The sequence below is a fragment of the Rhinolophus ferrumequinum genome, chromosome 3 (genome assembly GCF_004115265.2).
Source record: "Rhinolophus ferrumequinum isolate MPI-CBG mRhiFer1 chromosome 3, mRhiFer1_v1.p, whole genome shotgun sequence".
In the NCBI taxonomy this organism is placed as follows: domain Eukaryota; kingdom Metazoa; phylum Chordata; class Mammalia; order Chiroptera; family Rhinolophidae; genus Rhinolophus; species Rhinolophus ferrumequinum.
Genome location: NC_046286.1, coordinates 43,708,993 through 43,732,792, shown reverse-complemented (window position 1 = coordinate 43,732,792; position 23,800 = coordinate 43,708,993). Strand labels below are relative to the sequence as shown.

Genomic DNA, 23,800 nt, shown 5'->3' with positions numbered 1-23,800 from the left:
GTATTATTAGGTACTTCCTCATGTATCAGTAATAGCAGTAATTTTTGGAGTCAAACCTGGAATAAGAAATTCTGTAGGTCAAGAGTAAAATTATACTATTGTTTCACTTAAAAAGGTGTCAAATGGAGAACATGGCTGATTGCTTTTTCTCTCAGGCCTGCTCAGGGTGTCAGTAAGCTTCCTGTCAAGGCCCTCAGTGTGTGCAAGCCTGAAAAATGCCAGAATTGAGGAAGGCCAGCTGAAGCTGGGAGAGTGGTTGAAATGTGGCTAGGGAGATAGGTGGGACAGATCAGGGAGGGCTTTGTTGATCTAGTGAAGGATTTTGGCTCTTGTTCTAAGTGTAATGCAAAGCTAATGAATGTTTTTGAGCAGATGCTTCATAAGGTCTTATTTGTAATTGAGGGAGAGGAACAGGGAGAGAGTGAGAGCAAGAGCGAGAGCAAGAGATTGGGTTTTTGAATGGATCGGGAAAGCTGTTAAGAGTGGATGAATCAGGAATCTATATATCATTCATTTAGGTGGTAAATGATGGTGCCTTGTATCATGGTTGCAATATAGAGAGAAGTGGAAATATCTTAGGTAGATAAAATGAACAGGACTTGATTTAACTGATATGGTATTCAGGGAGAAGGTGGTGTCTTGGATGACTCTCTGGTTTCCAGTTGGTTCTGCTAGATGCAAGTGGGTGATGTTCTTTGAGATGTGAACTCTGGAGATGGAAGATTAGGGGAAGAACATGTGCTCAGGTTTTTGAAATGTTGATTTGGAGTGCCTGAAAGCCCAAATAAAAGTCTAGTGGGTGGTTAGATAAAGGAATTAGAGCTAGAGATTTTACTTTGGGAGTCTTTTGCCGTTTGGTATATTGCATTGCTTAGGTAGAAGCATTTATTTTTTCTTAAAGGAAAGTTGATTATCCAGGAAGGTCTAATTGAATGGTTCAAATCTATTATTTTAATTCTTTAATCTGTAAGATTATCTAATTTTTATTATAGTTTTATACTAAACATTTTGGTTGTTTTTTTTTTGTTTATAACATTATTTACTAACTTTTGGATTATGAGCTAAAAATTCCTGTTGCTGAATTCCTGTTGCTAGATACCATAGCAGGTACATGTTTGATAATAAAGTATTTTAGGTAGTGGAGATCTCAGATCCTTGCTAACCGGTTGGCTAGATGTTACTTTAGTCAAGTATTTCATATTTTGATCCAGGAACTTATGAAAATAGCCTAGCATTTTATGTGCTAAAACTAAGCACTTTGAAGAGTGCTCACTTAACTTTTTCTTGAACCACAAATCTGTGGTCATAGCATAGAGCTTATTTAGGGAAACAATATGCTTGTTTTTAAATAGGACAGTATTTCTGTTTTTCATTAGAGCTGCATTGGATAAAATTAGTATCCATATCGCGTCTGAAATTCAAATGCCTTTGTCTTGTCTTTCGTGTGCCTAGTAAACCTGTTACAAAGGAAATGTCACTTCACCTAAGATTTAGTGGCCAAGATTTTTGAGAAGAAACAGGTTATGTTCCTCATAGCTGCCTTAACCACGCTGCTTTGTGCTGCTTCTAGTTGCTCGAACTGTGCTATGTGGAAGCCCTTAACTGCTTAAAAGGCCAGGGACTGAAATGGAGTATTGCACAACTCTTCACCGGGCGGTTTCGCTTCCAAATCTGGCCTGGGTGTCATCCCAAGGCGGGAGCCGCTCCTCGCTCCACTGGAACCAACCCCGTTTCCCCTCAAAAGCAGACGGAGTTTCCTCGTCTGATCCTCGGATGCCCCTCCCTCTGCCCAAGGTTCTCGTGAAAGCGAAGCGGCGTGGGGCCCCCGGAGGTCCCATTGTCCAGCTAGGGAGACCGGCTCTCCCCGGAACGACCCCCGTACTGGAGTCCCCTCGGCCAGATTGACCAAAGGTCCGCGGGTCTCGGTGCCGCTCCCCTCCACCGCCGCCCCATTGTCTGCCTCGCCCCGCCCCAGGGGACACGTGCGCCTGCAGCTTCCCGAGCGAAGAGAGCGCGGGGCGGCGGTGGCGTGGACACCGCCTGGAACGGCTACGCGGCCGCGGCGCTGGGGGCGGGGGCGGGGGCCGGGCGCGCACGGACTGGTGGGTGCCCTCCAGGGGACTGCGGTCGAGTCCCGAGTCCCCCAGCCCAGTGCCCCGCCGGCCCGGGACGGGGGTGGGCCGGTGGGAGCTCAGTGGGGGTGGCGTGCGCGTGGTGCTGTGGAGGGGGTGGGGTGGGGAGATGCCTGTCTCCTGACAAAGGAGAACGAGTGGGACACGATGAGCCGGCCCGCCCCGCCCCGCCTGGAGGGGAGACGGAGGGGGAGTGTCGGGAGGGGAAGGGGCGGGCCTTTCATTCACTCAGCCCCTCCGCCGCCGCCGCCGGAGCGGAAGGGCGGGGTCTCGCGTCCCTCCGGGGGTGAGGAGCACGGGTGGCGGTGGGGCGCGAGGGCGGAGCCCGCAGGCGCGCGTCCCCAGTCGTAGGCGACGTCGTCACGTCAGCGCGGGAGAGAGAAAGAGAGGAGCCGACTCGGCAGGGACTGGGGGACGGGGCCGAGAGAGCGAGGGAGGGATTGAGGAGTGAGCGTGCAAGCGAGGAGGGAAAGGCGGCCACTCGTGCCTGAGCGGCCGCGGACAGGAGTGAGAGTGGTGGGGGGAAGGAGTCAGGAGAGGAAGAAGAAAGGCCGAGAGAGGAAGGCGGACGGAGGCTGGTGGTGGTGGTGGTGGTGGTAGTAGGGGGAGAAGGAGGAGCTGGAGGAGGGCAGGGGCTGAGGGAGTGAGTGAGAAGCGGACGCGCGAAGGGAAGGGAGGGGAGGGGAGGGAAGGGGGGGGTCACGCGGGGGCGCGCGCGCGCACCGGGAGCGCGCTCGGAGGCGAGTGGAACTGGATCGGGTTTGCTGCCAGCGGCGTGAGCTTCGGCCGCCATTTTACAACAGCTCCACTCGCGCCGGACATAGGGAGCAGCGAGCACGCGTTTCCCGCAACCCGATCTCCTCGGACAGGATTCCTCCGCCGCAGCCCAACGGGGAGGTAACGACCGCCAGGACCCGGGTTTGGGAGGGGAGCTCCGTGACATTGTGGAGTGAACTGGGGGAGGGCGGTGCGGGGAGAAACCGGCTTTTCTGGAAAATGGATTCCAAGGGGGAGAGGAGCACGTTGACTGGGGCGGCTTGGGAGTAGGCCGCGGCCCGCACCGCCACTTCCTTCTCTTCTCCATGTGCTGCCGCCGTTCGGGCTTTGTCTGCGGCGCTCCTGGGAGGAGGCGGCCCCGTGGCCCGCGAGCGGCGGCGGAGTTGGTGCTGTCGTGGCCGTCGCCGCGGCGCGGGAGTGGGCGGAGAGCAGCGGGTCCTGTCCCGCAGTTGTACGGCGGGCTTGTGTGGTGCTTCGGGTCTGGCCAGCGTTGGGCAGTTCGCGGAACGCCCTCACGCCGCCAGGTCGCCGGCCCCGGCCCCCGGGTGGGACAGCTGGCCCCGGCGCTGCAGTCACTGTACGGACGGGAGAGGGGTGGGGGCTTGCACCGCGTGCCGCGGCTCACGTCTCGGCGGGGCAGGCGGGCGGCCGGGGGTCGCCGGCGCCCGGGGCGGAGAGAGCCATGTGTCACGGCGGAGACGGCGGCGCTGGGGGGGCGGGGAGAGCCTGTGGCCTGGCGCCGACGCGTCCTCAGTGTTGAGGGGTGAGATTGTGCTTCTGATGCTTTCCGGGAACTCCGACCGCGGCTTCGGGTTGATGTTGGGAGCAGGTGACGGTCGTCTTGGCCTGGGACTTGGTGGGTTTCCGTTGGAGGAAGTTGTAGGACATTTGAAGGCGCAGAGCACGTGTTTCTAATGGGCTCCTGGTGGCCGCAGCGGTGAGGCTGCCTCTCTGGGTGCGGAGTCGGGGGCGGGCTTTGGGATGCGGGGGTGAAGGGTGGAGATATTGGGTGGTGGGAAGGTAGCTTGTATGAGCGCTTTGTTCTTCGCTGGCTGTTGTTACTGATCTATAAGCGGCAGGCGGGAAAAGCGCGCACTTTGGGGGTTTACCTTTGAGAGGGAAAAGCCCAGCTTTGCTTTATCCATACACACCTCATTTTCTGTATGGGCACAGCTGCATGTGGCACGCTGGCTGGTCCTCGTGCTGATTGGGCTCCATTTGTAATGTGGTTTTTCCTAGGGAGTGTTAGCAGGTGAGTCAGGGGTGGTGCTAAGGAAAAACATTAAGTGACCCGCGCTCCAAATCAGGCTTGTCAGGCGATAGTGACTTTAAAGTAAGGCTTCTTTTAAAGGGAGGCGCAGGCTGGCTGGTGTAGACATTGGTAGAGAAAGTAAAGATTGGGGCTCTCATATTGTCCTCTACCCTTTTTGAAGATCCTAGTTTAATTTTGCTTATTGCGTTTGAACAGATCTCTGGAAACATGGCTACAGAACATGTTAATGGAAATGGTACTGAAGAGCCCATGGATACTACTTCTGCAGTTATCCATTCAGAAAATTTTCAGACATTACTTGATGCTGGTTTACCACAGAAAGTTGCTGAAAAACTAGATGAAATTTACGTTGCAGGTAAGAACTAACACTTGCAAAATTATATTATGAAATTTTTCTATTGGATTTCTGGCTTTGAGCTAAAATAGCAACTTTTTGTGGTTTCCAATGAGTGTGGGAACTGGAGTTTTGTTTTGCCTTGTTGTGATAGTTGTGAACTAGAGGTTAAGGTGTACTGTATATAGAGGGAGGGAAGAAAGAAGGGTTAGGAGGTCAAGGCTGGCTGGCCAGATGGATCAGTATATGATGGTAGCAACAGCTGTTGGGAGCAGGCCATGTGACTTTTGGGGGTATTTTTATAGTAGGATTCATGTTAAATATTTTGGTAACTATAGACTTGTAGTCTGTGTTGCTGTGGCTGTTGCTTTTTCTAGTGGTTATTTGAAATGGAGCAGAGGTTCACTTGTCATGCTTGGTATTTTGTTGGTTGATTTTAGAATTTGTAAGCCTATATATTTACTGTAGAAATACTTAGTGCTCAGAACTGACTTAGACCCAGAACGAGATATAAGAGAAATTGACTCATTGTAAGTGTGGTTGAAAGGCCTTATTTAGTTTACAGTGCAGTTCAGAATGGCCAAAGTATGTGTGTTTTTCATTATATAGATGGTAAGAGGAATGGAAGAATTCTTAGTTGGCACACAAGTACCTGTATTGGCAAACAGTGGTGTTTTCTTTAAAACAAACAAAACTTTCCAAAAATATTAAAGGTTGACAACTAATTAAGTTTTCTCTTCTCCAGGGCTGGTTGCACATAGTGATTTAGATGAAAGAGCTATCGAAGCTTTAAAAGAATTCAATGAAGACGGTGCATTGGCAGTTCTTCAGCAGTTTAAAGACAGTGATCTCTCTCATGTTCAGGTAATGTTAATGTAATGTCAATGTAAAAAAAATAAAAAACATGAGTAGTTTTGAAATGGTTTAAGTTTGATTTATTACATACAGATGAAATAATTATTAAATATGATTGGAAAATTCCTTTACAGAACAAAAGTGCCTTTTTATGTGGAGTCATGAAGACTTATAGGCAGAGAGAAAAACAGGGGACCAAAGTAGCGGATTCTAGCAAAGGACCAGATGAGGCAAAAATTAAGGTATGACTTAAAAAACTTTTTTTCCCCTTCCCTTTAGTTTTAAAGTTTATTTAACTATTTCTAGCTTTGGTAAATTTTCCTTGGGTGTTAATTTTTTTTTTTTAAAGATACTGAGAGTTAATGACCATGAGATAATTTTTTAATCATTTCTAATTACATTTTTGAAAAGGTTCCTGCCTTTGTTTGTAAAACAATTCATTGTTCTTAAGTTTTTCTTGTTACCCAGCTACTAAAGTTAAATGTATGCTATTGTTATTCTAAATAAAAGATTTAAAGAAATACATTCACCATACTTTAGATGATTTTTGAAAAACTCCCAAGTTCAGGTTACTGACAGTGGGATCAAAATGCGAGGGGTTCTGTTCACCCCATGCTGGTGGAGAGTGTACATTTAACAGTTGACTGCTTTTCTTAGGGTGGACTTACAAGCCCTCAAATTAAATGGATTTAGAATTTTAACAGTGCCTTTTGCTCCTTCCATTAGTATGGGTTATTAAGACTAATTTGTTCATTTCTAAAATCAGTGTGGAAATGGAAATGAGGAAACTGAGGCTGGGAGTGGAAGGTTTTAAGGTCATGTAGAACAGTAAATGGCCTCAAATTCAACTATGTGTTGATCTTTGTGTTGGTTTTCAGTTGTGTTGTTTTTAGTTCATAGAAAATATGGTGCTCATGCTAGTTTTAGCCAGGTGCTCTTAATACAGTGTGCCAGTGCTCTTGAACCAAGGGTTATAACCAAGGGTTATAGTTTAAGAAAATCAGTTATTAAGAACAGTTTAGGTGTTGGGTGGTATTTTAAAACGCTATGGGAAGAGTGAAGCTTGGAATATGGAGTTAGCTGTTAATGTCATTCATAAATTTGAGGCTTTCATAGGTCTATCTGTGAAAGAATTGTGTTTGAACTGTCAGTCTAATTTTATCAGTTGTAATTAAATCTACATTTGAGAGTTAGAATTATTAACATTTTATTAAAAACTTATTTTAACTTCTGTGACTTTCAGTTCTATCTTTGGGAGTGGCTTAAAGTGTTAGTGTGACTTAAATTGTGGCAAGAAGGCAGAGACATTTTTATAGGTGGTTTGACAGAAGGAACAAGTTTTTCCTTTTTCTTAGGGATTGACATACTAAAAGGTATTATTTGGGTCATATAAAGATTAAGGTAAAAGAAGCATAGGGATTACATGTGGGGAAAAAGGGAAGATGAGCCATTTAATGGTTTAGTTTATGTGATAGCAATAGATTTGAGTTTATTTTTGTTACTAACCCAGTGTTGTACACTTTGCAAACCTTCGGGTATAACAGAAAAAGACTGTTAAAATATGTAGTGCTTTGTTGGCCTTTTTGTTACAGAGTTTAGGAATAGAGTTTTTGTCATTTACAGTATTTTTTCATAAATACTTAATGTTCTTTGAGTAAAAAATGTTTAAAATCCGTCTAGTCATTTTCATTTTTAGAGAGTGAGGTGATCCCCCCAAATCTTGAACAACACTTTAAGTTTTGTCATATGTCTGGTGTTTATTTTTATTTCAGAATTTATCAGCTAATTATTATAATTAGTTTTATTTAGAACACTGGCTTTGTGCTTTGTGGTTTGAGATGGCAGAGTAGGGGAATAATTCTTGGGTTTTTCCTTAGACTAATGGTGGACTACTTTCTTCTAGCAGTTTGCATATAATAAGGGATGAAGAGAAACTCCAAATGCTGATTAGAAATTGTGTAAATTTTAACTTCACTTTCAGGGAGATAAAATGTAGAAGTCATATCACATTGTTGCAATTTCGTAAAGTTTTCAAAGTCATTTTTGCTTTAATTTTTTTTAATGATCCAACTTCAGTGAAGCATGGTATTTGAATGTCAAATGAAGAAGGTTATTTTTTCTGTAGCTCCTAAGTTTCTGGACTTCGTTTGAAGAGTGTAATTTATATAAAGGTTGGCGAAATGTGCAGAATGGCTCCTAAGTTTCTGTACTTCGTTTGAGGAGTGTAATTTATATAAAGGTTAGCGAAATGTACCAGAATGGCAATGTGTACCTAGGAGAGTGGGATATAGGGAATTTATTGGTCAAGAAATCCAGACTTGGGAGGAGAGGTAATTTATCTAGCTCCTTCTTCAGGTGAGAATTAAACCCAATCAAATTAGGTGTAGTCATTTTTTTTGTTTGTTTGTTTTAGGAGATGTTAGCAGAATAGCTACACCATGTTTTGAAAATTGTTGATGAATCAGTATTAGCTTTTTGTTGTTTGCTAAGCACTACTCAATAATTTGACCAGCAAATAATTTGAACAGGATCTTGGGATTTTTCACTATAAATTAGGGCTATTATAAGTGTACATTTAAGTGGAAATTCTAAAACAGACACGAGAAACCTATTTGTAGGGAATGTTGTCAAGATAAATGGTTTGAACAAGATTGATTATGATTTTTGACTGCTAAATGCATGGATGTGGTCTTATGAGTTAAATGTATTAATGACATTTGAATTTTTCAAGGCACTCTTGGAAAGAACAGGCTACACACTTGATGTAACCACTGGACAGAGGAAGTATGGGGGACCACCTCCAGATTCCGTTTATTCAGGTCAGCAGCCTTCTGTTGGCACTGAGGTAAAGAAACTAAAAACTTGTACCTTTTGTAGTAAATGCACATGTGTCTGGTTTCCTAAAGAAACTCTCCATGGTTTTTACTTCATATTTAATTTACAGATATTTGTGGGGAAGATCCCAAGAGATCTGTTTGAGGACGAACTTGTTCCATTATTTGAGAAAGCTGGACCTATATGGGATCTTCGTCTAATGATGGATCCACTCACAGGTCTCAATAGAGGTTATGCGTTTGTCACTTTTTGTACAAAAGAAGCAGCTCAGGAGGCTGTTAAACTGGTAAGTGTTTTCCCCTCAGTTTTCATATTCACTATCTTTAATTAAGGCCAGGATATTTTCCTTAATATGCCTAAGGGTTAACCACATATTTTTCCAGTGCTGTGCTGATTAGACACTGCCTTTCACATTTTCTGTGTATGCATTGTAGCAGTATTCTTTGCATGTATAGTTAGTTGATCAAACTCAGGATTTATATTATGGTAGTGTGGCAGAATTCCTAGTTATTGGTTCTTTAAAATATCTGGCTTAGTGATTTTTTTTTTTTTTAAATTTATAGGAATGTTAAAAGGTTTAAGAAAGTAACTAGTAGATAGGGCTCCCATAGTTTCTGGTCATATCTGGGCCATCCCCTTTTCAAAAATATTTCAAAGACATTGTGATGATAAATTTTTAGTTAATGAAACAAATGATTTTGTGGTGAGTGGCAATATTTGATTTAAAAATACAAGATGTTAGGTGAGGACCTAGTTATTGTCCCAACTTTCATAAAAGAATTTTAGTATGTCAAATTATGGGTCATATAACTCTCCTTTAAGCTAATTTTACTAAATTTTGTGACTCAAATTTCTACATTTTATAGTTGATGCTGAGGAATGATTTCAAACCAAGAAATGTAAACGGTTCACTATGACAGCTGCTTACTTGTTAAATTTGCCTTATCTACCTTACATATTTTATGGATAATTCTAAGTAAACTTAAAATCCTCAGATTTCTTCTCAATTTTATTTTTTCTTCCCTCACTATCAGATATATTGCATATTAAGGGAAACCTTGAGAAAAATAAAAGTATACTTTGTTTTCCTTTTCACATTGCTTGAATTTCTCCCATTGGTGTGTGTAATTGAATATGGTAAAGGCTTAACATGTAGAAAGTATGCTACTTGGGAGAATATATATTTCTTTAAAATATAAACTCTTTGTCTGAATTCTTTATTCAAAAGTAGAAAGTTATTTTACTTTTTAAATTATGGCTAATTTTTCCCTTCTTCAAAAAATGTTTCCTATTTCAGAGGGGATATAGCTCTATAGGGAGCCATTCACTGGTAACTTTTGAGCTGTCCAAATTTTAGTTCAAGCAGTGCAGGTATAATTAAGGACTTTTTAGGGTCCTGGAAAGATAGTTTAGAAGTCATTCAGTTTAATCTATAAGAATAGAACATTTTTGTCAGGTGGTAATAAAATAGCAGTTTTAATGCAGAAGTGTAGAATGATTGCGAAGGCAGTGAGGTGGTATCTTACCTATAAAGAGCTAGTACAGGATCTAGACAGTGATGTCAGACTCATTTCATTTACTAGGTTATTTATGTCAAGTTTTAATTTTGTTTAATAAACATAGTTACTTAGTGTTACAAGTAACTTATGTATTGACATTTTTAAAAGGAATTGTTACAGCAACATTTGTAGGCTACTTAATTTTTGCTACCAAAATGCACTACTTACGGGGTCCTCAACTAGAACTTATTTCTAGACAATTTCCAGAAACTTTTTAGTAAAGATACTTCATCAGAGGAAGGTGATACATAATTCAGTTGTAACGTGATGATTTTGAGTTCCAGTAAATATGCATTATGAAATATGTTTCAGTTTGGACAATTGCCTCTGTTTAGCAGATAGTAGAATCCAACATTGCATTAATGTGGGCTTAGTGTATAGTCTTATTCGTATAGTTAAATTTTTTAACTTTAATACAGAAAATTTCCAAAGATGACCAAGTGGCCATTTTGACTGGTGTAGGACTAACTCTTGTCCTAAACTTTTTAAACTTTTTTTTCTGGGTTTGTGATTTGAGTCCTTAAAGATATTTTTAGTGGTAGTGGTATACATAAAATGGGATGAATTAAACGTATCATTGCTTTTTAAAAAGATGATTCACTGTGGCTAGGATTATGGTGACAGTAGAATTGGGAGATTTGCCTTAATTCAACAGTAAGAGAAAAGACTAAACTTTTGAGGAAATGAAACATTTTAGGGAAATACAAATCTCAAGTTGATTTTGATGTTTTGCTGCTTTATATTTGTGGAAATGCTAAACATGTTAAGGGATTAACATTAGAAAGTATGCTACTTGGAAGAATAGATTTCTTTAAAAAAAAATGAGTACCCCTCTCCTAAATATATTCCTCAGGGAGCATATTTTGAAAACTATCCCTAATTGTGTCATATCATGAGAGTCTACTCAAATTACAACTCTATCCAAGGTGAATTTTTGTATATGCTAATAGAACTGTCATTCTAGTAGATAATCAAATGTTGAGAACATGACTCTTGCATTTCTTATAGATCAGACAAGATTGAAGCACCATCTCTTGCTTTCCTGTGCTTTGAATATTTTGTTGAAATAGGTTATGTATTCGGCCTTACTTTTTGATGTGATTAGCATTAATTTTCCTCCTAGATTAAAAGCTGTAGACTTTAAATATGTATCTGAATTACTTGTAAAAAAAAATGGGTTAATGTTAACTGCTGAATAAGAGACATGAAGTTAGAAGCAACTGCAAACTTCTTAAATGACTATTTTCAGCCAATACCTGCCTTGTATTTTGGGGAACAAAAATATTAGTCTAAATGGTGATAATCTAGGAAAGCAGGATCTAAATTTATGAAAAGGTAAATCGTACCACTTGAGTGCTTGTTAAGGTACAGGAACTGTTCTAGGTGCTACATTATTACCTTTAAATACTACCTCAGTCTGTTCTTCAAGGTAAGTGAACTTATTTTCATTCTGCAGAAGAGTAAATAGCCTGGGTGGCTTGCTTGAGGTCATACTGCTTTAGTTTGATATCTACCACGTTTGTTTAGGAGTGCCTATTAAGCAGACATAACAAATTAAGCCAGCAGTACAAGTTATGTCACCTGATAGCCTGAATCTTTAAATTATGTAGTGGTTTAGGTAGTGTTAAAAGGAGCTCAGGAAGTCCTGTCTCTACTGCCAAAATATTTTTGGCATCTAGCCACTTTTTACCATCTTCACCGCTGCCACCATTCTAAAGTACCATTCGAGAGCATTCTCACTGCTCTCCATTGCTCTTTTACAGTCTTACCATTCAGCAGCATAGATTAGATCACAACATTCCCATGCTGAAAGCTCTAATGCCTTCCAAAGGAGGCCCTATCTGATCAAGTTTCTTATTACCTCTCTCCTACTCTTTTGTATTACCCTTCCATCCATACTTTGCCTTTTTTGTTTTCCACCTAAGCTGTGACCAGTTCTATGTCAAGGTTGCCTTCTGCTCTTCTGCTTTCTAACACTTCAACCAGCTATCATGGCTGCTGCCTTATCAATCTTAGAAGGTCTTTTCTGACTTTGAGCAGCACCCAACTGCTCTGTGACAGTATCCTGAATATGATAAAATAAAATTCTTAGATGTACTTAGAATTTCTTGACTTTATAATTTGCTTCTCTCTCTGCCCATCAGAATGTAAGCTCTTTTTTTCCCGTATTCTCCGACTTTTACAACAGTGCCCTGTGTAATAATAGGTGCTGGATAAATAACCTGACTTGCTGACCAGTCCCATCTAATCCATTATTTGACAGAAGAATTTGTAATATTCCCATATTAGCCAAGAGCCATTTTGCTACTTCAAACTTTTCTAGCTTCCATTTGCAGTTGTTCTGTGCTACCTTCAGTCAAAGGGATTATGGTAGATTAACGGGGGATGAAGCTCTCTCTCTCACCCCCCTCCCCCCGGGATATTTGGAAGCATGTGTAGTAGTTGATGTTGTCATCAGGAGGAAGACCAGGAGGAAGGGCAGGCAAGTGTGTATGTATGTGTTTGTGTGGTGTGCTGCTGGAATTGGAGTTTAGGGCCACTGGTGCTGCAATGCCCATTAGAGTCCCGTATAGTGGAAATACCTCCTGAAAATGCTAATATTGCTTGTGTTACAAACACTGGAATGGTTGATCTCTATTTGCACATTAAAAGTTAATTTTATAGCTACTGATGATTCACCAAAGTGGTTGTATGCACCAGTGTAATGTGTACAGCCATTTTGATGAATGCAGCTGACAAGGTAGGTCCACAAAATATTTTAGTAGCTGTTTATCAAATATTTAGTTTGTTTTTAACATGAAAACTTTTACTATGGACATATAAGGTAATTTGATTCAGCTCTTTAGCCTTTATAGGACATGAGAGGCTAATTACAATTAAAGTGGAAGCAGATGGTTCAAAGGGTAACGGAGAGATGAAGGGAGAGATTGCTTTGGGTTGGGGTTGTGAGAGAAGGCTTTGTGATAAAAAGATTTGAGCAGGACATTGAAGGAAATAGGTGACTAGTTGAAACAGTGTTTTGTGGAAAGAAGAGATAAAACTTGTGTAAAGTCGGTGCCAGAGGCATTAGTCATGACTGCTGGGCTAACTTGGAGCCATTAACATGTTGGGCTTTCCTGTGGGTAGCATGATGTAAATGGTAGAATAATGAAGGATGTTTGGATGAAGAGAATAAAGGCCAGCAGAGGCAGCAGTAGAAAGGAGAGAGGTTAAAGATTTTGAAGGGAGAAATGATAGGTAGTAGTATGTTGTAGGTTCTATTCCATTTTTTACCAGTGATTCAAATGAGGGCATAGTTGGACTGCCCTTGAAATGTTTGTTGCCTTGAATCTGGGTATAGTGATAAATGCCCTGGATGGCATAATAGGATATGAAAAGATTTTGATAGCCTGGGACAGATAGTTCACATCAGCAAGATGGAATTGAGAGGGGATAAAGACAAGTTGTATACACAACTAATATCACAAGTAAGCTGTAGTGTGAGTCAGCAGTGTGGTGTAGTTGCCAAATAAGCTAAGAAAATCATGGACTATAGGTTATAGAGGCATGGTGTCTAGAAGTGGAATATTAGTAATAGTCTCTAGCTTAATTGTAGACTCCTCAGTCTAAGTTCTGTATTTGCAATATTATGTTATGGATGTCACTGGTTACTCTTGGAAGTACTTTTGTTTGCTAATATCAGGGAAGGAATGATTAGCTAAGCATAGAGAACAATTGAGTCATGAGCATTGTGTGCAGGTGTATGAAGTGCTGTCATTTGGGGGGAGAAAATAGATTTATTGTAGAATTTTTAGGGAAGTAAATTTTGACTTAATGTAAAGAACGCTTTGTAATTAAGAAATATTTAAAAATAAAGTGGACAGGCTTGGCAGGTAATGGTTTTTGCTGCTATAAGAAGTGTTAGGACTGAGCAGCCACTTCTGGATCAGATTCCAGATCTGAGATTACTACATTTCTGGGGATTTGGTGATTGGCTAGGAGGGAAGGAAAAAGTGACTTGGTATTTTGAGCCTAGATGACAAATGTTCCAGACTGTACAACTCCTGTTTTGGTGTTTGAAATACGGAAACTGCATTGATTAATGTTCAAAGTGCATCTTTATTTTATATGGTTACCTCACTGTGGTACTGGATCTGAAAGCTACATATTTTGCCATGTATAATGCACACCTACGTATTTGACCCAAACTTTCAGGGGGCAAAAAAATCTTTTGGTTTAATTTTTTAATTCAAATTTTTATTTATTTGCATTCAAGTGCTTGTTTTTGGTGTTACAAAGGAATTTTAGCATTTATTTTTTGACATATTATGGTACAAGAAATTTTACGTACTGGTAACAAATTTATGGTACTTACACATCATAGAAGGCCAAGAACTCTTCGTCGTTGCAAGTTCATTGTAAGTTCAACAAAACAGATTATCGTATTCCGGGGTATTATTTTGCATACGGATGTCGTTATTGCATAAGTAAAAGAATTAAAAACATTTATATAGATAACGGAATTGGTGGTACCCATCTATAATGCACATCCTTATTTTTCCCTCACAAATCTGGGACCAAAAATGTGCATTATATACGCAGCAAAATACGGTATATTTCTAAAATTTCTTAACGTCAGTGCCCACCTTCCTAGAGTTTGAAAAGGCATCACTTTTTACAAATTTTGAAACCTAATGATAGTATTCTGACATACTAACTCTTGAGAGTTAGGGTTTATCAGTAAATGAGAATCTCTGTTAGAGTTCAGGACAATTTTTGTAATGCCCTTGTACCATCTAACTCACTGTCACCCACCCACCTGCTGGGATACGGAGTTTATTTTTTAATTTATGGTGATAGATTGGCCTTTAAAGAGTGAGGAATGTTATGCAATTCAGATATACATACGAGAGCGCATGGTTAATCTGTAGATGGAAGATGGGGCATTGCTTCAAGAAATGTTTATTTCTAGGTACTTTATTTAGCTTTATTTGAATAATATGCTCAGAAAATCTCCTTTGCTCCTTTAATGGCTATTTTCAATGGAGAGCCAGTTTACTCCTTATGGGTTATGTATAGTTTCAAGTAAAATAGGGATGAAGAGTTACAGTTTACTTTATAAATCCTGCCAAATCTTCAGTGTTATTAATGTTGTTCAAAGATCACGGCCTCCTAAATATACCTTCTACCTACCCTGCCTTGAGTAACCATCGCAGGGCTAGTGATAACGGGTTAGAAAGGAAGAACTTTGCTATAGATAATAATGGAAATAGTCATTACTACTTTGAAGCAGCGTTGTTAATATTGATGGAAATGGTATTACCAAGAATTTTATGTTTTACAAGTTTTTTTTTTTAAAACAGGTATTTTCTTATAGTAAACAGCTCCTGCTTTTAGAACATTTGGAAAATTAAAATACAAAAAGAGAAAATGACAGACACCACATCCTGTCAAATTCAAAATAACTCCGGTTTCTCAAAATACTTGTATTACCTTCCATTCTCTTTTTGATATTTTAATTGTTTTTGTCAACTCCTGGAGTTACAGAGTAGATGACCAAACCGAAAGCCATTGACTTTCACTTAATTTATTTGATGCTAGGTTATAAAAAAATCTAGGAAATGCACGTCTTAAAACAATTCGTTAGTTTATTTGTGAAACGGGTGTTGTGGTCTACTTGTCCACATAATCTCATGCAGTGATGGATTCAACCATAGCCCTACTGTTTGCAGGTAATCTGTATATTTCAAGTTTTAAGAGATTTTTGGTGTGAATAGAATATAAATCCTATGAGAAAACAGTTTGTGGTACAATTTCTCAACCTCAGTACTAGGGTTTCCAGACGGGAATTCCTGCCCGTTCTCAGGAATTTTTTCGCTTTCCCATTCTGGAATCTCGAGATGTGAACTGTTTTCTCCACAATTAATCGTTTCCACAAAGTGATGGCCAATACCACCAACTACCTGAGTTCAAGGAGCCGATTTTCCCTATTTCCCGACCAACTTTTCTTGGGATTCGGGAACGGAAAAGCAGAAAAAAAAACAAAAAAACAAAACACTCCCGAGAACGGGTGGGAATTCCTGCCCAGAAACCCTACACAGTAGTATTGATGTTTTAGACAACACAATTCCTTGTTATCCTGTGAATTATAGTTTAGTAACATCTCTGGCCTTTACTTCCCCACTAAATACCAGCAGCAAGCCTCCCACCCTTAGTTGGTAATCAAAATGTCTAGACGTTACCAAATGTCCCCTTTGGGGGCAAAGTCAATCCTGTTGAGAACTATTGCTCTGTGTTAAAATAGAAGTGTGTTTTTGTTGACCTTTATAGGATTTAGGGATTGTAGAGTATTTTGATGGTTGAGCACAAATCTACAAGTATGCAGAGGAGTTTGGATGGTGGAGGTTTCAGGGAAAGCATTTTATTTAGAGGCTTAACAGTATGAAAACTGAGAAATGATGTAAATAGCTAAGATGACGGTATTATGGAGAGACAGGGAAAGTAGTAGGGATTTTTAGGACAGACTTAAGTGATGTCCAAGTAGTTGAACTTTATCTTTTTGGTGATGGGAAGCTTTTGAGAGATTTTTTCTTTAATAGGCAAAATTGTCATTAAAAGAAAAAAAGTCTCTGGCATAAGTGTAGAGAATAGAAAATCTTGGGATCATGATCAGAGACTTGGATAGAGTGAACTGAGTCAATGGGGTAGAAAGTACAACTATTTCTGAACCGGAGTAAGGGTATTTGAGCTTTATGTTTAATTTTGAATATCTTGTGATGGAGAGAGGGACAGGGAGGAATCAATTTTCTGACTAAATGTGTGTTTTCTTTTATGTACCTGTTAAGCAAGAAAGGGAATAATAGGGAGAGGGATGGTTTTAATTTTGCCAACTTTTGCCATAAGGCTGGTTTGTAAGTGGTATGAAAGTTCATGTTGATTCTTTAGTTTGTATAGCTTCATTTGTATGTTTGCTCAAGATAGATTTTGAGGCCAGATATGGGGGGATTAATCAATAATTGCTGTTGCTGCCACCATTATCACTACCTTGAAATTTTGAGGTGGTTTTAATTGGTACATATGTGTATATATATTCCACTTTTCCAGATACTTGACTACTTTTGAACTTTGGTTTGTAAATACTGATTAGTAGATTTGTCACTTGGACAGATTGCGTTTTTCTTCTTCAGATTTCACCCTCCTATAGGATATGGTTACATGAAGATTAAGTTTCCGTTTTACTGTAGTTTTATAGTTACTTCTATACTTTCACTATAATCTACTTGTTTTTCTCCAATTTTATTGCAGTCTTCATGAAAATGAAATGCGCGAAAAAATAGGGTTGGATTCAGACTACAAGATTCTCCCTTTTAGACTTAAGTATTTGAAACCGAAAATTACTTATTGCAACTTTGTGTAAGGTTAAGGGGATATCGAAAAATAAATTTAGGTGCTGGGTAACAGAAAGAAAGCTTGCTAGTATTTGAATCAGTTTCCCTTGCATGAGGATAACTGGTTGGCAGGATGGATTTAAGTAGAAATTAAGGTAATGTGGAATCAGCCATTTTGAATTTTGAATCAGGTCTGCTCCAGACCTCATTGCTAGTTTATCAAGTTTCCTATTTCCCGACCAAGGTCTTGACAGTTTTTGCATTAATTTAATACATAAACTTGTTTAGTGTGTTTGCATTAATTTAACACATGAACTTGTTTAGTGTGTTTTGTCAGTACAGTCTTCCTATCTGTCTCAGATTACAATTCCCTTCAACAGTGCCTTAAGGGTAACTATTATTTAAAAGGAAAATTCTTCAGAAACAGTGTTGCGTTTGTATATGGGATATACATATCTTTCTATAATCACTTATAGGATATTATAAGTATTTTAAAAAACATGGTGTACTTTTTCCCCTTTCAGTATAATAATCATGAAATTCGTTCTGGAAAACACATTGGTGTCTGCATCTCGGTTGCCAACAATAGGCTTTTTGTGGGCTCTATTCCTAAGAGTAAAACCAAGGAACAGATTCTTGAAGAATTTAGCAAAGTAACAGGTAAGTTGGATTTATTTGGATGGAGGTGTATCTTTTAATACTGAAGTTAATTGCCTACTTCTCTAAAACCTAACAAGCACAATTGTTAAACACTACATTTATTGACTCATTCATTGTATTCTCTCTCACTTCAACTATAAGAGCTAGGTAACTTATTTTTCAGTTAAGAAAAACAGGCACAAAGGATTTTGGGAATTAACTTGCTGAATGTTACATAGTTTGTAAGGAATGCATCTGGGATTTGAATTCAGTCTGTAGAATCACCGTTGCGTATCCCTTGATTTGGAAGATTGTATTTCTTTGTATTTGTATGCATTTCTAGGGGTAGTTGACATGCTTAGTAGGATTGCTTGTTGTGTAATGATTTGATTTTCCACATTATAGGATTAATAAGTACTCTTGCTATAAGCAGATACTATACATTGTTAATATGGTGCAATTTCTTTGAACTGTAAAGCATTTTTTAAGTTTCCAAATGACAGTCTGCTTTTATTAAAACGTTTTTTTCTGCCTAGAATATTTAGCAAATTACCAGCCTGTTATTAGTATCCAGGAACATTTGAAATTCTTCTGTAATAACTAATACACTATTTCATTTGAAATAAAGCTATTGATATCTGAGGCTAGAAAAGTGTCATTAAAAATTTTTAGTTTTTACTTGCGTAATAAAAATACTTAACCTGTCTGACCTATACTGCCACTTTTTTAAAGCAGTTAATGTAAAGATTTTATGCCTCTGCCATTAATGGAAGCAGAATAGTCCTCAGGTCTAATTAAAATGAATATCTTTTCATGGAAATTTCTGTGTTGGGAACACTTGAAAGTATAGATTAGGTAAATTTGTAAAGATAAGCGATTATATTTTATTTTGATACTCAAGTATTAGAAAAATAAACCTTTTGATCTACATGTTCTTGGCTTGTTATTTTATCTAATTTCCCTGGAATGGTTGCTTAATTTCAGAGGGTCTTACAGACGTCATTTTATACCACCAACCAGACGACAAGAAAAAAAACAGAGGTTTTTGCTTCCTCGAATATGAAGATCACAAAACAGCTGCTCAGGCAAGGCGTAGATTAATGAGTGGTAAAGTCAAGGTTTGGGGAAATGTTGGAACTGTTGAATGGGCTGATCCCATAGAAGATCCTGATCCCGAGGTTATGGCAAAGGTAATGGCAGTCAAGTTAAATTTTTTAAGGGGTTGATGGGAGGGAAAGGGAAGGATTTAGAGAGGGGTAAAAAAGAACTTATAAAAGAGATTGTGTACTTTTTTAAACCGTATTTTTAGAAGTAAGAAATGTTCTTTATTAAGGCCATACAGCAGAAATAGTACTATGTGCTTGGAGAGTGAATACGGAGATTTATTCGTGGACACTTGGCCATAACTGTGTAGCTGTCATACTCATGATGATGTTAGCCTACATGCTGTGGAGATGGTTCACTTCCATTTTTGTGTGGATTCTAAGCAATTGCTTTGAATTTTTGAGAATGGCGCCATTGGCTTACATAGTTTTTGTGTTAAAACTTCTACTAAAAATAGTGAACTGTATTGGCCAGAGCAGAGCTGCTGCAGTTACAAGGTTTTGCTATTATTAGGTATCCTGCTTCAGCAGTGAGTTGAGACATCCTATGAGAACAAATAGCTCTTGAGTCAACACTTTACTCAGTAGTGCAATTTGCGGTTAAGTTATTCTACCCTTTGTCTTTTAAGAATCCCCCTTAATGGTTATAGGCTAGCAGCTACAACAAATTCACTTAAATCACTTAAAGAGAAGAGTGACATGCTAGAACTGTGAAGACTGAAAGGATAAGTGGTCTTGAGCACAGAAGATTCTTAAGATTCTATTTTTCCTCTCGCCTATTAAGCTCTCATTGGGTTAGCACTTTAGATTAAGAAATTTGGATGCTATTTTTTGTATTTTAGGAGGAAGTGATAATGTTTCTTAGCCCAAAAGGTCACATTTTATAATTGTACTCGGAGGAACTTTCAGGATTGAAAGAATTCACCTTAACAATATTTTGAATACTCTTTCCCCCCTTTATCTAAGATTTTAAAAGCAGGTCCTGATTAGTTTTGACCACCTGTGTTAAGTGTTAAATGTTCAATAGCTATCTCAAAGGGTATGGTATTCATATTGTTAGGAAATAACCACCTCCATTTTGATGGCAAAATAATGACTAATAAAAACTACTAAGCATATGGGCTTTTAAAATTTTTTTTTTGAGCAGAAACTACAGTTATTGTATATTGCGTTTCCCCGAAAATAAGACCTAGCCGGACCATCAGCTCTAATGCGTCTTTTGGAGCAAAAATTAATATAAGACGCGGTATTATAGTATAGTATAGTATAGTATATAGTATATAGACCCAGTCTTATATTATAGTAAAACAAGACTGGTGTTACATTAATTTTTGCTCCAAAAGACGCATTAGAGCTGATGGTTCGACTAGGTCTTATTTTCGGGGAAACGGTATCACCTGCCCACACACAGCCTCCCCTCATGATCAGCATCTACACCAGAGTGGTACGTTTGTTAAATGCAGTGAACCTGCATTGACACATTATTATAACTCAAAGCCCATAGTTTATACGAGGATTCACTCTTAGTGTTGTACATTCTGTGGGTTTGACAAATGTTTGATATGTATCCACCATTATACTGTCATATATAATAGTTTCGCTGCCCTAAGAATCCTCCCTGATCTGCCTATTCATCCTTCTTCCTCTCAGACCCCTTGGAACTATTGATTTTTTACTGTCCTCATAGTTTTGCCTTTCCCCAAATGTCATGTAGTTGGAATCATACAGTATATAGCTGATTAAGCTAATTTTCTTTTACTTATATGCATTTAAGTTTTCTCCATGTCTTCTCATGGCTTGATAGCTCATTTCTTTTAGCTCTGAATAATATTCCATTGTCTGGGAATACCACAGTTTATCCATTCATCTACAAAAGGATGTCTTGATTGCTTCCAAGTTTTGGCAATTAAGAACAAAGCTGCTATAAATATCTGCATGCAGATTTTTGTGTGGATGTGTTTTCAGTTCATTTGGGTAAATAACAAGAAATGCAATTGCTGGGTCATATAGTAAAAGTATGTTTAATTTTGTAAGTAGCTGCCAAACTTTTCTCCAAATTGGCTGTACCATTTTGCATTCCCACCAATATCCCTATTGCTCCATATCCTCAGCGTATGGTTATGTTAGTGTTTTAGATTCTGGCCATTCTAATAGGTGAGTAGTGGCATCTCACTTTTAATTTGCATTTCCCTAATGACATAAGATGTTGAGTATCTCTTTATATGTCCATATGCCATCTATCTGTGTGTCTTCTTTGGTGAGATGTCTGTTCAGGTTTTTTACCCATTAGATCTAGTAGTCACACTTCTTGGTATTTACCCAAATGAAAACTTCGTCTATCTTTTTATTTCTGATATTCTTCTAATGAGTTGTAAGTAAAGTTAATTTTGCAGGGTGGGTGGTTGCATTTTGGAAGTTGAACCCTTTGGAAATATACAGGGAGTTTCTGTTTTTTTTTTTTCTTAAATTTCAGGTAAAAGTGCTGTTTGTACGCAACCTTGCCAATACTGTAACAGAAGAGATTTTAGAAAAGGCGTTTAGTCAGTTTGGGAAACTGGAACGAGTGAAGAAACTAAAAGATTATGCTTTCATTCATTTTGATGAGCGAGATGGTGCTGTCAAGGTAAATAACGGGGAAATATAGGCATCTGAATTAGACTAAACATTCTAGAATCAGGATGTTTTAAAAAATTGAAGGACACTTGGGTCAGATAATCTACTCAAGCTAACTTATATAGGCCTTAGCAAATTGCCTAACTAAGAAGAGCTGGATCTTTAAATAAAGTCTAACAACCCTATTTTATCTCATCTTTCCAACATTAATGATGGAAATGATTTTTTATCTTTAAGTGAATCATTTATTTTGATGGCCTCATATTAATTAACACCTATTTTTTTAAGGCTATGGAAGAAATGAATGGCAAGGACTTGGAGGGAGAAAATATTGAAATTGTTTTTGCTAAGCCACCAGATCAAAAAAGGAAAGAAAGAAAAGCTCAGAGGCAAGCAGCAAAGAATCAAATGTAAGTGAAAGTTGTATAAATTTTTAATGTTGGTAGATTAACTAGTGAATAACAGATGTTGCTCAAACCTGTGAAATCCATAAATGCCTTTACCTTTCAAAGACTTGAAAGCTTTGAGGCACAGAGAAATGCTAAGAATGTTTAGAAATGTTTATTGAGCTCTTTGACCATAATGTGAAAATATTCATAATTCTAAATAATTGGAATTTTGTGTAATAAATGAAAATCTAGGATATTTCTTACTATATTTTACAAAATGTGCTGCTGAATATGTTTTTTAAGTATTAGCTATCCAAAAGTCTTAATACATTTGGTTAAAGGGTAGAGAGTTTTTTCTCAGAGGTAGGACATAGTAAACCTCCAATTATGATAAACTCAGCTTCCTTTGTACCAGTGAGAGACTACTTTACCAATACACATTGTTTCTTGACACCCCAAAGATTTCATACACTATACGTAGGTTTTGAAAAATGAAATGAATAGTTACGTAAGCCATCAACGTAGTTTATTAAGGTAAGAAAACAAATATGTAATGTGCTGTATTGATTAGTTGAATCTTTTTTAACATCTGTAAAGGGATATCTGCTGAGTAAGACAGTGGGAAACTTTTAGCTGGGTAAGAAAAGTTTGCAATTTAAAAATATTGGTTGGTAATTGGATTTTAAGGAGGAAGAGGGATAACTGCTGTTCGATGGAGTAACAATAATCACTGTACTTAACTATATCAGTCCAGTTTTCTGTCCATTGCCATATGTGGGATACAAAAGAAGAGGTGGGACGTTCTTATTTCTACTTCATAATCAGAGAAATAATCAAATTCTAGTTTCTGCAGTTGGTTGTGCAGTTAGGCAAGTTGGCGAGTTCTGAGCCTCAATTTCTTCAGTTTTAAAAGATGATCCGATTAAATTATGTAAGATGTCTTGTACCATTGTTATCCAAGTGATCTATCTATACTTGTTCCAGGAATAAAGAAACAAAATGCTTTATTTATAGGCTTGGTGGTAAGTATAAAAGAAAACAAGCTACAAAGAGCTAGGATTTGAAGGGGGAGCTAATGCTCTATATCTCAAACCCCTGTATACTTTATGCAGTGAAAATAACTTTCATGTCTTTCAGAACACAGTTAACTGATTATAGTTCATTAGTCTAGTGGCAGAATGTAAGTATAGGAGATTATATTAGATTACCTAATGTATGATTACAGGAATTGTAGTTATGACTTGATAGATGGAGGGTGATACTAAATATAAGGGGGGGGGAATGTCAGTTTATTTGTTAATATTTGAAAAGAACAGGCCAAAAGGGAAGACTGCATGTGATCCTTGCACTTTAACTTTCTGTAGTCATTTATTGATTCTCTTTATATTTAAAAACTACAGCACATATTCCTACTTAACTCTTAATTGTGTTTCTTTATGTCAATTACTCTGTTCCCCAGTTTGAGATGAGGAAACTAAGGCACAGATGTCAACTTGGCCAAGGTCGGTCACATAGCTAATTAAATAGAATTGGATTTGAACCAAGGCAGTCTGGCCCCAAGTTTTTCACTTTTATCTACTCTACCAGGTTTTCTCAGTCTCTAAAATTCCCTTTTTTTTTTTTTTTAATTTTAAGTGTGTTTTTCCAGGACCCATCAGCTCCAAGTCAAGTAGTTGTAGCAATCTAGTTGTAGAGGGCACAGCTCACAGTGGCCCATGTGGGGCTAGAACCGGCAGCCTTGTTGTTCAGAGCACCACGTTCTAATCAACTGAGCTAACCGGCTGCCTCTACAATTACATTTTGTGCTGGTTAATTTTTGGTTATGGGACTGTCTTGTGCACTATAGAATGTTTAGCAGCATTCTTAGCCTCTTCCCACTAGAGATCAGTAGCACACTCTCCCCCCAAGCTGTGACAGCTAAAAA

At 38.7% G+C, this 23,800-nt stretch overlaps 1 protein-coding gene across 8 annotated transcripts in view; it reads left to right on the top strand.

Moving 5' to 3' along the window:
- Positions 1-2,515: 2,515 nt before the first annotated feature.
- The window catches only part of SYNCRIP (synaptotagmin binding cytoplasmic RNA interacting protein), a 29,131-nt gene continuing 7,846 nt past the window's right edge, over positions 2,516-23,800 (top strand). For 3 of the 8 annotated variants that reach the window (XM_033098542.1, XM_033098551.1, XM_033098512.1), the window contains exons 1-10: positions 2,516-3,029; positions 4,378-4,537; positions 5,262-5,380; positions 5,506-5,613; positions 8,103-8,216; positions 8,316-8,492; positions 17,657-17,792; positions 18,756-18,961; positions 21,348-21,497; positions 21,776-21,897. In XM_033098542.1, the coding sequence (XP_032954433.1) occupies positions 4,390-4,537; positions 5,262-5,380; positions 5,506-5,613; positions 8,103-8,216; positions 8,316-8,492; positions 17,657-17,792; positions 18,756-18,961; positions 21,348-21,497; positions 21,776-21,897 (1,280 nt within the window). In that variant the 5' untranslated portion in view covers positions 2,516-3,029; positions 4,378-4,389. Of the gene's footprint in view, positions 3,030-4,377; positions 4,538-5,261; positions 5,381-5,505; positions 5,614-8,102; positions 8,493-17,656; positions 17,793-18,755; positions 18,962-21,347; positions 21,498-21,775; positions 21,898-23,800 lie in introns of all 8 variants that reach the window. The other 5 variants (XM_033098578.1, XM_033098570.1, XM_033098561.1 and 2 more) reach the window with 4 other exon arrangements.